Source organism: Acyrthosiphon pisum, chromosome A1 (genome assembly GCF_005508785.2).
Source record: "Acyrthosiphon pisum isolate AL4f chromosome A1, pea_aphid_22Mar2018_4r6ur, whole genome shotgun sequence".
NCBI lineage: Eukaryota > Metazoa > Arthropoda > Insecta > Hemiptera > Aphididae > Acyrthosiphon > Acyrthosiphon pisum.
Window position 1 is genome coordinate 103789488 of NC_042494.1, and position 16364 is coordinate 103805851.

Below are 16364 nucleotides of genomic sequence, written 5' to 3' on the forward strand. Positions count from 1 at the left end.
GAAGTTCACATCATCCAGACGGTCTTAGACCGTATTTTAGTTCAACAGCACATTATGTGCGGTAAGTGTGTATTATTATTATTTATTATAGTCGCGATTACCTAGCATATTATTATGTTCAATGGAAGAGGAGGAGGGCATCGATAATTTGCCTTAAAAATATGAAGTATCTATGTACCTCTATACAATTATTCAATACAATATTAAGCCTGGGTGACTCCGTGTGAACTAATTGTGGCATTTGGCACGTTATATCTTAAATTTTAAATATTCAGTTTTTAGAAAAACGAAAAAAAATCAAGTCAAATTAATAAAACTGATACCGAATTATTTTCATATGCCTAATCATATTATGGTTTTATTTATCTATATAAGAAATAAACTGTCACGGACTGAGATATACAGGACTAGACACGACGGGAACATATTACTTGCATTGATGTTTATTTTAATTTCTAATATAGATGTTTATTTAATTAAAAAAAACTCATATGTTATGATAATAACTTTTGTCATGGTAATAATAATATTAATAATATAAAAATTCATGTTTTACATTTTGTCATGATAATAATTAAATTGTCAATTATTAATATGGAGTATATGAAGTAGGATCACTTATTAAATTGCCATGAACATCTAATTTCATACAGCTTTTACTCGTACACTTCCATCGAAAATTGTTACTGCTTAAAATTTTATGATATCCAAACTTATAACTACCAATTATATAAAAACCATTAATCGCGACCAATTTAAAACTACAAATTTTTTCCATAGCTTAAAAAAAAATTAGTAAATACAGTACAGTTTATGAACTATCGATTTTAGTGACACGATACTATCGATTTTAGTGATTTTAGTAGATAATAACGATAATAATTATATAGCCGACTTGCGTCCCGCAAACTGGACGCAAGTTGCCGATCAAATTTACTACCTGAAAAATATACCTTTTTTTGGACGCAAGTAACATGCAGCCGACACGACAAGGTTGGAGGGTGTGGGGGGTTGACCATGAAATGTTTTACAACAGGCAGAGTTCGGGGGGATATTTTCCTTTTAGCATTACTAGTGCTGTCTTAGTGGATACTTATGGAACTTGAAAACATTTTTGTTTAGTACTTTGTGACTTAAATTGTGATTGAAAAAATATTTCTAAAAATGTTTACTTTTTGATAAATCTAATTCTCATCTTTAAAAGAATCATCCAGTATAAATATATAATAATATAGGTAATATAATAGGTACCTAGTATACGTATATTTTACATAACACGAAATAATGGCGACCATTATGCAGCATTGTGCAATGTACACTAATACACAATAGCAAATCACTATGTTATAAATAGCATATAATAAATAATATGTTTGTTCACAGTGTCACTAGAATTTACAAAACTACAGCAGAAGAAAGCAGTAAGCTGTATAAGTTTTTTTTTTCGTTTTTTTTGCCTTATCACTCCTATATATCGAAAGCTAACCTGTGATCTATAGACAAGACAGGTCACCCTTCACAGTATAATAGTTAAAGCTGTTTCATAATATATATTATTTTTCATCAATTAATTCGTTATCACGTACTTCATCTACGTAAAAAGTCTAAAATCAAAATGATGCATATTCATCATCTTACGAAATGTTTTTATAATATAATATTTCAAATGCTATTCAATTTCTTTTTACAAATCACAACGTATCGAAATTAAACTTATCAAATTTTGGATAAAATATGTTAAATGTTAAATTATCTCCCGTAACTATAGTACCGATATGTTAGTTTGTATGAATTGTACTCTCTGTCGTCGGTTTGGTGACCCCACTAACCCCTCCACACAAAGATATATTATTAAATTATAATAATAATTAATAGATATGTGTACTTAAATTATTAAAAATCACTCAGCTGCAGTGTGTGGTTCTTATACTTCTTAGGTTAGAAAACACAGCAGTATACGTGACGCGTTTTGAATTCCCATTTCGTAAATATAAATAATAATATATGAAGCCGTCACTCATCGCGATTTATCGGCATTAGGGCGATTATAATATCGAAATTGGAATTATTACGGAATTGCACGGTAGGACTTCACATCGTTTGGACTAAATATAAAACCATAAAATACAAAATATACTTATGGCGCCGCCGTATAATAGTCCCACTCGAGTAATAGTACAGTCGATGTAAGCTTGAACGTTTAAAAAAAAATAACAAAAATATATAGTGAGCCACTCCGACCACCGACATTAACCCCTCACTAACCATTTTCCAGCGGTGATGCGGCGGCGTGGTGGAGCTGCACAGGAGAAAACCTTTTTACGACGAAGGTGTGTCGTTCGATATTTATAACGTTTAAAAAAAATAATTTAACCTATATCCGTCTCTCTTTTTTTATATACTGTACACATAATATAATATTGTATGTGTTATTTTCGTTTCGACTGCACATATATGCGACCCGAACAGCGCCGGAACTCAAGTGTACCGCCAGAATGGTTTCGTTGCGTATTTTTAAATGAAATTTTAAAAGTCATCCGTGCTGAATACAATATCCAAACGTGGATACACCATGCACACCCATATTATACATAGTACAGCTAGCATAAAAGTTTTTACGACCTTTCGCGACGGTAAATTTAAATATTTACGTAATAGCGACGATTTAAATGTATATATATATATATATTATATAGGTTAGTACGATGACGCATGTTTCCCGTTATCGGTTACACGCTGTCGACAAAATTCCGGGTGAGACGAAGAGCTGTATAAAAAATGTATTTTCCGATCGTATTTTTTATTTATTCTCTGTATCGTTCTATTTCATCCGTCATGCACCAGCTAAGGTGGGGAAAATAATATGAAAACATACTCAAATGGTATATAGTTATACTATTTAAACCGGTAAAACACTTTGAAATTTCTCTCCGGTTTTCGATAACATTCACGTAACAACTGTGCGATATAACTATTTTTGGGAGTATACCTATAAAAGGAGGAGCATCGGAATAGTGTTGGAATGTGGTAGACAATATACCTCAACTATATCACTGTTCGTGTTCGAAGTGACTGAGCACCGCACTCTCCTGCGAACATTATTATACCCAAATGAGTGACAAGGATTGTTATAATAATATGCGTCTCGAATGTCACCCGACGGAATTTGCATTTTAGAAACATATTTTAATCAAAGCGTAGGTACTTCATTTAACTACGATATTCAAATGTGTGATCTGAAAAAAATAGTATAATGATCTTCATAATAATTAATGTTACAATGCGTGTGCCTATTATTTTTTTATATAATATATCATAGTCAACTTGAATTTTCATAAAACTATTAATGATTAGAATATGAGATCAGATAAACTGAATATTATAGAAATACTGATAGACATTTGTATGGACACACACTAACTAGGTAGGTACGTAATTGTATAAATCGTATTTCCCTGTCTTGAATACCTAAGTATAATATTTTGTTTGTGAAATTAACATTGTCGTATTTTATTTGCGATTGAAAATGACGAAAGGCATTAACCACTTATAAAGACAAATTTTATTTTTGACAATCCGTTGCGGCCATACTTTAATATAATATAAGATAAGTAAATAGTAGGCCATTACATAACATTATACATTATTCGGAGAATATTGTTTCAAACAATGTTTGGTGGTTCACATAAGACCGCTAACCTAACATTAAGTCAAACTCTATTTGACGTAATAACGTATCGTGATCTTTTTACATTATATTTTTTTTTCAAATAAAATTATACTGCTAGGTACCTACTAAAATATATATTTTTTGGTAGAAACTTTTATATAAAACGTATACGTATCTAAATGTACTTTAAAAGTCGAGAGGAAAAGTGTATGCAAATTAATATTTCCTTTGTACAGAAAATAGCTGCAGAATAATAATTCTATGATTTTGCTATATCAATAATAGTTTCGTTTAAATATTTCATTTCTTATTGAACATAATACAACGCGCTAAGTCTGTTTGGCGCCTAAAAGATTTAACTCAATTATAATAAATTCGAAGTTTATAAAGCCAAAAAATACTATACACGCAATTTTGAAGATTAATAAAAAAGTTATGCTTTTATTTGAGTTATCTATTTTATATAATTGTTCTACGAAATTAATCAGTATTCTGAGTGGTAATTTTGAACGTTATATTTATACGTGGATCACTTAGTGAATGAAAAAAAAAACAATAATCAAGAATTGACAATTGAAATGATTCGATATAGTTACTGGCACACATCTAGACGTGACAATTTTTCAACATACATTTTAACGAGATTAATTTAGTTTTCTAAAACTGTTGTTGTTGTCTTCTGGAGGAACAATTGAAAATATATTACAGTTTTAAAAAATTATTTATATCAAGACGTGTAAATAATGAAAAAAAAACAACGACAGAACTTCCTAACAAATATTCGGTCAAATAATGAAACATAAGTTTTATAAAAACTCAAGTATAATACTGGTAGTTGGGTAGCATAAATATAGCAATATTCGCAATGTAATGGATTACATTTGGTACCTACCTACCTATTAATACTACACTAATAAGTAATATATGTAAAAAAAAAGTCGAGGCACTCGGGGACTGCCACGGTAGAGTTAATGCATAGCAATTATTTTGTAGCTATGTATCATGTAATTATGTTAACTATTTATTTGTGTATGATATTAATTCAAGTTATACTTTTTGAGCACGACGACCGAAAAGAAAATGACAAAATGAGTTTTTTTATAATGGTAGATACACATCGTACGGAAATATTTTATTTGAGACTTTTTTTGCTTGGGAAACTGGTTAGACTGTAAATAACAAAAATAATAATAACATCTTACGGTCACGCATTTTACGAAAATTTTTTTTCAGTCATTCGCCAGGCCCACGATAAAAGCTATACAATAGCTTAAAAAACTTGAAGTAACTTGTAAATAAATTTAATATAAAAGTATAATGTATAAAAATACATAAAGACAAATAATATAAAATACCTAGGTACTAATTAAATATTTATAAATTAGACTCAATGTTATATGGACAACATAGTTATTTTTGGTCAACCCATTTAAAACGTCTGACTGTAATTTATATTAAAACAACAACTCATTTTGTAAACAAAAAACGATATAATAACTATAACTTTATATAGGTACTTTTATGTAATACATTTTATGAGCTGATAAATTAATTTAATTAGCCTATATTGGCCATCCGTTATGTTTTAGAAAACAACGAACGATGTGGTAGCACAATTTATGGGAAATATGATATGTTTTTATAGTCGTTATAATATTTATTCAATCGTGTAACCGTAAGGGAATACTCAATCAACATATTCAACTAGTAACTAAGTGCTAAATATTAGTTATTATGTCAATAATTAACATAAATTGTTACGCCAAAAATAAAATAAAGCAGTTATGTGGATGTCGCTCTGCTGTAAAGTAGATTACAAGTGGGTCATTGTATAATGGTTGTATTAGACTTGAATTCAATGATATAATATCATTGTATAAGAAAAACGATTCTGAGCGGAGACGGTTTGTCAGTCTGGATATTTTATATTTTTTTATTATTTATTTTATCGTGTATGTTGAATTAATATTAAAATATTATAATTTTTTATTCGTTTCTATGGTAATAAACAAAGCATTAGAAATTAAAATCCCATTTTTAGCGTTTTTTCGTAATTTTTCCGTGGTTTTTCCCGTGGCATTTAATAACTATTGAGAAAATCAAAAAATGACACCTCTAAAGTACCATCTTGATCCAATTTTCTAAAAGATAAGGTACTATATGTTGAAATCGAAACACTCCTTCTAGAAGAAATTTTGTATACAGGATATAAAAAGAATAAAAAAAAAAAAAAAAATAAACACCATTGTAAAAACAATAGCTTCCTCGCTCCGCTCAGAATCTAAAAGCAATAAAAACGAGTAATCGATGATACAAACCTGAACGGAAAAATATAAGGAGGAGGCATAGAATTTTATAGCAGCACTAAAAAACGCATTAATGTGATCTATAAAAATGAAAAAATATATAATATATATTGACTGGTGAGAGAGAGTTAATTGAAGTTTGAATGTTCGTGATAATATTGACATGGATAATATCGTGAATTAATAAAATACCGAGTATAAATACAGTTTTATTATAACTGTCTGATGATGAAAACAAACCCATAATATACATGAAAAAGGCAGGTAAAAAATTAACTGAAAATGCTCAAAAATACTATAAAACCGATTAAAAAAAAATTAATATAGTGCACAATTTTTATTATTAATATCAAATAAACCGAATAATATTTGACATAAAAAAATGATCCATTTGCTGTTTCATATTTTTTTATAAAGGTAAATTTTCTTCGCATACCAACTCGGAATATTTCGTGTACTAAAATGACAGTTTGAGAAACGCTGTAGTACACAATTATACACGTTCAATACGTACATTTATTTATAAGTTATAACTATACTTCTATGATATAACAAATACTCAAAAAGGATTTTTTATTTATATGTGTTATAAGATATAATTTTACACAATTATTCTTATTGTTTTTAAACTGAAAGCAATAACATTGGTCTAGTCAAAAAAATATACAAAAAAAAATCTTACCTTCTTTGTGGTTAATGGTTTTACAATGTTATATCTGCACACATACATTAAACCATTAGTGCAGATAAATGGTTCTCTGTTAATGTTTGAAGCTCGTCCAACTATATTTTTATGTTTGTTATTTTATTTATTTTTCACTATCAGGTGAAGATTATCATCTACAAAAACCAATGTAAAAGATGTATACCGTATGGAAACATACACAATATGAATTATCATCTATCTATAAGCTAATGGTTTTTATTTGGGTTTATCCACAACAATATTTCATGGTATCAATTCCATTAAAAGCACTAATGAGTATAAAAATAAAAAGGTAAAGCCCCTAGTTTTCAATAAATCTCATACGCATAATATTATCAATGTCTTTCCACTTATTGAATCGAACAATGAATCGTCTTCGTAATAATTTTCACTATTCATTGATTCTTGTAGCCGATGAAAGTTTAATTGATAAAATAAAAAAAACTCATAAAAATCTAAAGTTGTTTTTTTTAATATTTTTAATAAAAACACAATAAACTAAGCAAAATATGAATATACATAAATCATACACTAAACAAATGTGATGTACCTAATGCTAAGCCACGATTCAAGACGAGAGAAGAAATGTGCCCATTAGCGGAAATCCCGGGGAGAGATTAGGGCAGTTCATTTTCACTTTTAAATGACTTTGGTGACTGGTTGGTCACCTTCATTTTTTTTCAAGGCGATAACTTTTTTTAAAGGAATCCGAGTGATTGCTTACCACATCATGAGCTTTTTTTATAGCTTTATAAGTAAGAGATGCTTGTTTACTTAATGTTAGAATAAAAAGACGTTTACAAAGTAATCCATTAGTAATATATCAGGAAGCAGATGGTTATATAGCGTAAACATATTGATTTAAATTCCTGTATGTTCTTAGTGTTTAAAAATCTAATGTTCATAAGAAATATATCTGAAAAAAAGGAAAGATGAGAAAATTCCAAAAATATCCAGACCCAAACAAGTAATAATATTATTAATTATTATTTAATATCACTAAGTAATTTTTTTATTATTACGTATTTTATTTACTTTATTTATTGTGTAGGTATAATACAAGACAATACATTTTTAATTACTTTTATTGTGATGGAAAAAAATCATATAAAAATGAATTTTTGATATTACGAGGTTGGTATTAGATATCGTGATGCGCGTTATAGATATAAACCTACAATATAATATGAAACGATATTAATATTAAAAAAAAATTTCGTACTTCATCAATATTAATTGATATTTCCCCGAATGTTATCTTTTTGTGTCTGCATAGGTTGTCATCTATTCATTAGCATTCGTTTGGACTTTAAAAAAAAACAATACAGGGTGCAAACGATTATTTTTAACATAAATTAATACTTTAAATCTAACTGACTTATTTCAGAAAAAAAGTACTGTGTTTAAATATACATTTAGAATACGATAATTGTACATGCAAAATGCATGTAATATAAATTAAAATAAAATTACTAAGCTTACTAATTTGATTTTCTTTTTTTAAATAACCACCACAATTGTAATACAAAACAAGTTTTAATTATATTATATCGTCTGTATTGTTTAAAATATTTGATTATTTGCCGAAATAAAATAAGTTTTATCACAATTTAATGACGTGGCAAAAAAATGTTGAAAGTTTTTATCTTTACTTATAATACTAGTATAACAAGGTAACATTTTATACTATTTATAAAGTATTTATAAAACTTAATTATATTTTTTTTTTTAAATATTAATTTTTAGTTGTATTTTTCTTTTAATTTTGACTTTCATTTTCGTTTTCAAGAACGTTTTAATTAAGTTTTGTACGCAGCATTTGACCATTGACTGTTACGAAAACTTTACTTTCATCAACAGTTGAAACATTCTTGTTTACTTACTTATTCGAAAAAAGTATTAAACAACGAATGGGATCACAACCATTTTTTATTTTTGTACTTGAATAAAGTGGAAAAAATACTCTCAAGGATTTGCATTAAATGGATATTAGACAATAAATAAACGCTTTTTTTAAAAACAATTATGGCACATATAATATTATATTTACATACTTAATTTCTAGTGGTAATACAAGTTGTTCATAAGGTTCGTAAATTGTTGATACTTGAAAAAAAATTCTTTCTTAATTTGTACAAAATACAAAATAATCGTGTAAAAACAAACAACATCAACGTTAAATATTATTATAAATTTCAACTTATATTATCATTACTTAACTTAAAACAACTCAAAATTTAACGAAAAAACAAAACAATATATTTCAAAGTAAGTACTGAAAAAGTTAGTAACATATTGAATAATATTTATTTACACATTCTTGTTTCAAAATCATCTCAGTCATCCTATAAATGTATCCATACAAACAATAAATGAAAACAATACAACAATGCAATTAAATGTTTAGATGGTACTCAAATTAATAGTAACGATGAATGATATATTGACATTTTTAATAACGCTGAAATATAACTATGTTTAATTTACTAAGAGGGGGGATTTTTTTTGTTCATTTTATATTTTCCTTTTACATCTGTACAACAATAATGAGTTTAGATTACAAAAAAAATTAAAAATGTATATATTTTTCACAATTCAAAATGTATAGGAATAGATATACGAGAGAGAGAGCAAAAGAGATAGAGAGTGAGAGAAAAGAGAGAGAAATATAGAGCAAGAGAGAAAAAACAATTTCAAGTTATCGGAAAACGAATTCCAGAGTTTGAGAATTGAAAGTGTTTTTCATCTGCATCTGGGAGATGGGCTTCTGTATATATAATAAATGTACAAGGCATTTTCCGTTTAGGACTCGAACGTATTGTTTTTCATCTGGAGAATAAATACATCATTGTCACAAGCATGGTATTAAGCAAATTGGTAGGTTGTATATAGTTCCAAGCGAAAAATATTTGACACTAATGTCACAATATCTCGCAGTCATAGTATATGCACAGTATATACAACGAGACCAATGTTATTTAAAAAAAAAAAATGAAAAAATAATGTCTTAAACGTATTGAATGATTATTGCGATTTGTCAAGCGCTAAAAATAATTTCCTTCTCTTTAAACTGTCAAGACCATAATTCAGTTAATTGACGTACTATGTCAAATTTTAAAACAAAAATAACAATTCGTTTCCCATAATAATTAGTTACGTTTGTTTTTTTTTTTTTTGTATCTTTGTCTTATTAATCATAAGTTTGATTATCGTCATTCGTTTAAATTAGGTATCTAAGCGGTTTTTTTCGATATCATTATAAAAGCGAGCAAATAAAATAATATGGATTTTAATAATCAATAATCAAACTCAATTTAATTTACATTTATGATAAACTAATTAAAGTCATTTACACTTACCAAAGATTATCTCCAGGGAGTTTCAATAAGCATTGCGGACAGACGTGTATTTTTTCCTACGTGCCGATCACTCTACACATGTCCACTGGAGTTTCCTATAAGAAAAATAAAATTAAAAAAAAAAAAACATTTTATTGATCAGGTGTAATACGAGTCAATGTGAAAAAAAAAACAAAATGCTATTTTTTTTTTTTAAATTACTTCTTTATTGTTTTTAAAATAGTGTCAAGAGAAAAACGATTGTCTTAACGCCTAATAAAACTCATGGAGTATAAAATATACTGTCTACTACCAATAAGCAAACATTATAATATTATTTCGTGCTTTACAAAAAAATTTATATTCACGACGGATAGTGATAAACGATCGAGATACCTGATGCGACTATCCGTCTACTTTACACCCGTATACTGCCGTCTCATTGGAAATGTGCATTGGGTGCAAATTTTTAAATCGAAATCGAATTTCCCTCGCGTACGAATAATTCTCAACGCGGAAATCGAATTTTTCAATAACGACTGTTATGCCATCATACACTAGGTATATATTATTATTATGACATCGTATTGAACTATGCCGTCCGGTGTAAACAAAATAATAATAATATGTGACTTTAAACGTATATAGACTCGAATTGTTCACAACACGATCGACACCGTACAATAACGATAAAAGTGTAACACAAACATAATATAATATAATATCGACGACTACGAGAGACGATTGGACTATAACACTCACCCTGCCGCCGTTCTCGGGGTCATGCCTGTTGTTCTTGTACTTTCCGACTGTTTTCACGGCATCCGGCAACTGAAACTAGAAACGGGAAAAATCGTATTAGGTTCAGGTCGAAATCGAAACAATATAATATCGGCCCCGGAGAGAGCGGGCCCCCAAGATAACGCGAGTGGCACGCGCGGCCGCAGAGTTCGCGTGGCATGCGGCAGTATAGTCTTCGGTGAATTAATTGGAAAACTTGCTAAGTGGTTTTGTTGGTCCGGCGCTAATAGTTTTACACGCGTCGGATACCGGGCTAACAACAACGCGATTACTGCGTACTATAATAGACTGGCGTTTGTTGATTGGACGGGCAGATTATTGTATTTGCGCCGTCATTATAATATCGAATATAGTATTACAATATAATATTATTATCGTAATGTGCTCGTCCACTATATAGGTACAATATCATTATGATAATATCCATTGGCATTACGGTTATAACGCTGGCCATGGCATATCGCGTGAGTTTTGAAGACGCGCCGCTGATTGGCCAGCCGCAGAGGATAATTTTATTTGTGAAATTCTAAGCGTGAACAAAAATGTAGAAAAAATACCCGAAACCCGTTGAAAAAATCTGAGGAGTGGTATTTAGAATTTTACCGATATGGTCAACCGCGATGAGCCAATCGCTTCGTTCGCAATAAACACTTTCGATATTTCAAAATGTTTATCAATCTAAAGGATTTTTAAAAAAACGTAAAGCGCGCGCTCGTTTCCAGACAATCTAAAAAAAATGTTGTTAGAAATTAAAAAATGTAACATTAACAAAAAAGTGTATTGGCTTTTCTTAGCTCATTTAATTATATTTCAAATCGATTGAGTGGTGATTTCCCTGTTATGACCACAGACCGGCATGTACAGCGAACGGTATAAATTCAGACTGAAAGATATTTTATTATACAACGCGACAAGTAATAATTTATAATTATAGTCAGTCGTAGCAATGATAGACGGCCCGAGGACGTGAAACTTTGGCGTCCATCTCCGGCTCTACGCGTATATATACTCGTTAATAATATTATTTTCATCCCTCGCGTAAACTTTTAAACACTGCCGATACCGATTTCTCAGACACCGATTGAGTACACAACAACCAGTCAAACGACAACCGTAAAAAATCGTTCTCGATTAATACTCGTGAGCGACGATAATTTTTATAATTTCTCATCGGTGGTGGCATTTGCGCGCGAAAACAATATTTATTATTAACGGTTTTCCGTGGCAGGCCATATATTATTATGAGCGAACACCCGACGTATACGAATCGATGTGTTGTTTTATTTTTTCCGCTTGTCAAGCGCCAGAAGAAATTGTTATAGTAATAATATCTACAAAGACCGTATTATAATAATATAAACATTATAAACAAGGCGTATCAGTAAATTTTTTTTATACGCACCCTGACAATAATATTTACGACCCACGATTGTTTTTTAAGCCTATAAGACAACAATATAGACACGAGAATTAATATCGTATTTCAATAATATATATCGATAGTTCTGTACGGTATATATCTGTTTATGTTTTGCTGTTAGGTCAAGTTAGGAAGAAATTAAGAAAAATAAAAATTTATTAACTTTAACAATAACAAAACATCAAGATATTATTCTATTTAATATTATTTGTACCTATGCGTACCTAACTTATAGAATATGAATAGCATTGGTAAAAATCGAATAGTAATACAATTTATTATTTCTAGGTAAATATTATAATCTCTGATTTTGATCCTTTGTGCAGATTTCAAAGAATATTTTATATTTTAATATGCGTTATACATTTCCATACAAATCAAATCTTAGTCACACTTCAAAAGTATCAGTATAATAAAAATATAGTCAAACGACCACGGTTGAATTTATAGTAAAAAAAGTCCGTATTTTATTTATTAAGTAATGAAATATCAGTTTTTTTTTCTTAGGTCTCGATGGAATATAGTCGTATATCAACGGGGAAAAAAAAATTTGTCAACGAAATTGGATTTTGATCTTATATTGATGGCCGATAAGCCACAGTCTCGGTGGAGCGTGAGGGTTTTTTGCGGGCATCTATTGCTAAGCCCAAAGGGATTTATTCAGACTCCCTTACTCCTACAACTTTTTCCGTTAACAAAAAATAATTGAACACGCAAGATCACTAACTGGTTATTACTCAGTAAAGCATTTCAATTATGATTAATTAAATTAAATATTACATGATTGTTTTTTTTTTTTTTTTATCGTCATCACATCTTGAAATTCACTTAATTCAATTATACATTTCAACAATACAAGTATCTAAGTGTTAAAAATAAATTCAATATAATTACCACTTGATAAATAATATTTTAGGTTATGGGTTTAGAGACTAACTAATGTATCATATATCAAATCATACATTTTTATTAATGTCATCCCATACTTTATACTGTATAGCGACCACGGCTAATAATTAATACTGGCACACTTATTATTTAGCAAGAAATAATAAAAATTCTTATCTATCATATATTTTTTTAGATATAAGAGAGAGTAAAAATAAAATAATATAGTATTAAATGCTTGTTTAATATAATATATAATAGGGGTACAGCAATAATTAATACAATGAAGAGATTTAGTTGGTGACCAAGAAATAATACAAATGTTTTCATTCGCCCCCTCCTTCTGAAAAAAAATATTCTAAATTATACCTATGGGAACCGATTACACATAATATATTACATTCATTCTTCTACATCAGACCTAATGTATACAAGCCCGGATTAAGACATTTTGAGTTTTAAATGAGGTATATTATATTATATTATTTAATATTATAATATAGGTATAGGTACCCTTTATCTTAAATATATATAGATATTAGGTACATATCAATAAATAATGAATAATAACTTTATTTATAAATAATAATTTACAAGCTTTTTTCCTCGCTAAATAATCATCGATTTTTTTTTTAGGTGATTTATAAAGTGCTATAGCCTATAATGAAAAAAATAATCGACGAATCTGAGGCCCCTAAATAAATTCTAACTATCGAGACCCGGGGGCCATGGTCCTCCCTGGACCCCCCACCCTTAATCCGGGCTTGAATGTATACATTATATTCTTTCACACAATTCAAAATTATTTCTTATAATATTCTCGTATGATGTGTGAGGTAAAAATTTTAATCGTCATTGAAAATCAACACATAACTCAATAAATATCTATAAAATTCGATTGTCAAATCAGCGGGCTTTCGTTGACTAGGAGTGATAATTTAACTCAATACTAAAAACAAATCCATTGTTGTCATGGTTAGTACATTTATGATAAGTTATTTGAATTTAATTATTTTTTTTATCACTCTGCTAGCCTGCCGGGTTGCATAAACAATGACTAAACATATATTAATGAATCAATAGTGAGCTAATGTTCCCTTATACAATGATTTAGTGGCCCATCAATGGTCCATTAAGTTAGGTAATTTTTTATAAAACTCAGCGGGAATAATGGAATACTTATCTAAAATAAAATATATTATACAAAAAACATCAAATAGATAAAATATATATAATAATAATATTAAATTAACTGACGCGATGGAGAAATTTAGTAACAATATAAATAGTCTATAATATCATGTTATAGGAAATAAATTTCCCGGCCGGTTGGCGCTGCTGAGTGCCTGCCCACTGATGTTAAATTTTCCTGTCACTATTACCATTAAATTATAAAATTTGCTTATTGTACTCAACGTTGTATAGATTGTAAATATTTTGAATATAAAATAAAAAAAGGTGGGCAAGTGGGCTCTGCTGTACATTAGATTACAAGTGGGTCACTGTAATAGGTGGTGTTAAATTTTAATTCAATGATAGAATATCATTGTATAAGAAAAACGATTCTGAGCGAAAACGGTCAGTCAGCAAATGATATTACTAAGTGTATTTGATGATATTATTATGAATAAAGTAATTTATATATAACCTATTTACATGGAACCTTGTTTTAAATGTTCAATCCTTAACTATAAAAGTTGAACATTTTATACATTTTTAACTACAAAATAATTATTAAATTTTAAATTTGATACATTTTGTCGAAATTCGAACTTTAAATGCTTATAAAAAAAATTATGCCTTTGTATTTTTAATATTTTTCAACTGCTATTGTAACAATATATCAGGAGCCTTGCATTAAATTTTCACGCTTTTTTACCCAACAAAAAAGTACCTATCTACAGTCATTCCTTTTTTTAATTACAATAAAATAACAGAATTGTTACATGAGAAATCGAGTGAACTTCAAACGCTCATAAAAATTTAATTTGACTTTCTTGTATACATTTTTTTTTTCTGATAAAGGTAGACAAACTTATGAGGAATTTCGTATTACATTTGCAAATGTTAGATTCAAAATGAAAATTTTTTATGAATTTCTAACTCAAAATAATTTGAAAATTTTCGTCATTTTTACGTATTTTGTCAATATTTGAACTTTAAATGCTTATAAAAAAAAATTGTCACGATGGATTTTTAATTTTTTTCATCTGCCTTTGGAAAAATATACTAGGAGCCTTGTCTTAAATTTTCAAGCTTATTTAACAAATAAATAAAATTTTATTGATATTTATAAAAAAAAACTTAAAAAAATGAAAACTGTAAATGTCCGTAAACAGCTCAAAATAAGTCAAAATATTTGGAAAATTGTATGGTGTATAGAAAATGCTAATATAGGTAAGTGTTATAAATAAATTCAATATAAATAATATAATTACCATTTAGTAATAATATTTAAAATTATACTGTTATAGGTTTAAAAACCTATTATTATTATTGGGAATAATGTTATCCCAATACCCCATACGTAGCAGCTATCTCAGCTTGTAAATATCTCCCGTCAATTATTGTTTTTTTTTATATAAATTTAAACTACATTGTAATGTATATACTGTATATATATATAATGTATGTATACATTTAAACTAAAATATATAGTTTGATTTCATATAATAATTATTTATCGTAATATAATATGGATTAAAATAATTTCTAAAGCATAAATCATAATAATTATGAGTATAGAAAATTTAAATATAAAAAAAAACCTTTAGGTAATCATGGACATTTAAGAAAAATATTCCTTCAAAGGTGATAGAAAGATCACATCAATTAATGAACTAATATTAATTATTTTAAACAAATAAAGTGCATGTATTACTAAGAATTACAGTTTTAAACATTTTAACTCATTATAAAATTAAAAGCCAAAAAGCAGCGTAGTGGGATTTGCCCGTTCTTTAAACTTTTTTCTATTAAAGTAAGTGCAATAACCCGCAGGTGACGTTAATATATTTTTCTTTACTATAAAATAAATATCCCGCTGCTATCCATGTCACTTTGTTTGATTATAGTTGCTAAAAGGTGACGGTATGCCATTTTTTTAAATTTTTATTTTTATACTAAAAAAAAATCAAAACACATTTTTTACCCGTTTGAGTAAAATGTTTTAAGACTATCAAAACTTTTAAATATATTTCCGAAACAAAAATTGGAATTGACTAAATATCATAAT

At 28.3% G+C, this 16364-nt stretch overlaps 1 protein-coding gene across 1 annotated transcript in view; it reads right to left on the bottom strand.

Moving 5' to 3' along the window:
• Window positions 1-8690: 8690 nt before the first annotated feature.
• Window positions 8691-16364, bottom strand: part of LOC100159738 (glutamate receptor 1) — a 205493-nt gene continuing 197819 nt past the window's right edge. Inside the window, exons 18-20 of the mRNA XM_029487942.1 lie at window positions 10783-10857; window positions 10042-10136; window positions 8691-9511 (exon numbers count right to left, since the gene is read on the bottom strand). Coding sequence (XP_029343802.1) covers window positions 10098-10136; window positions 10783-10857 — 114 coding nt within the window. The 3' untranslated portion in view covers window positions 8691-9511; window positions 10042-10097. The remainder of the gene's footprint in view (window positions 9512-10041; window positions 10137-10782; window positions 10858-16364) is intronic.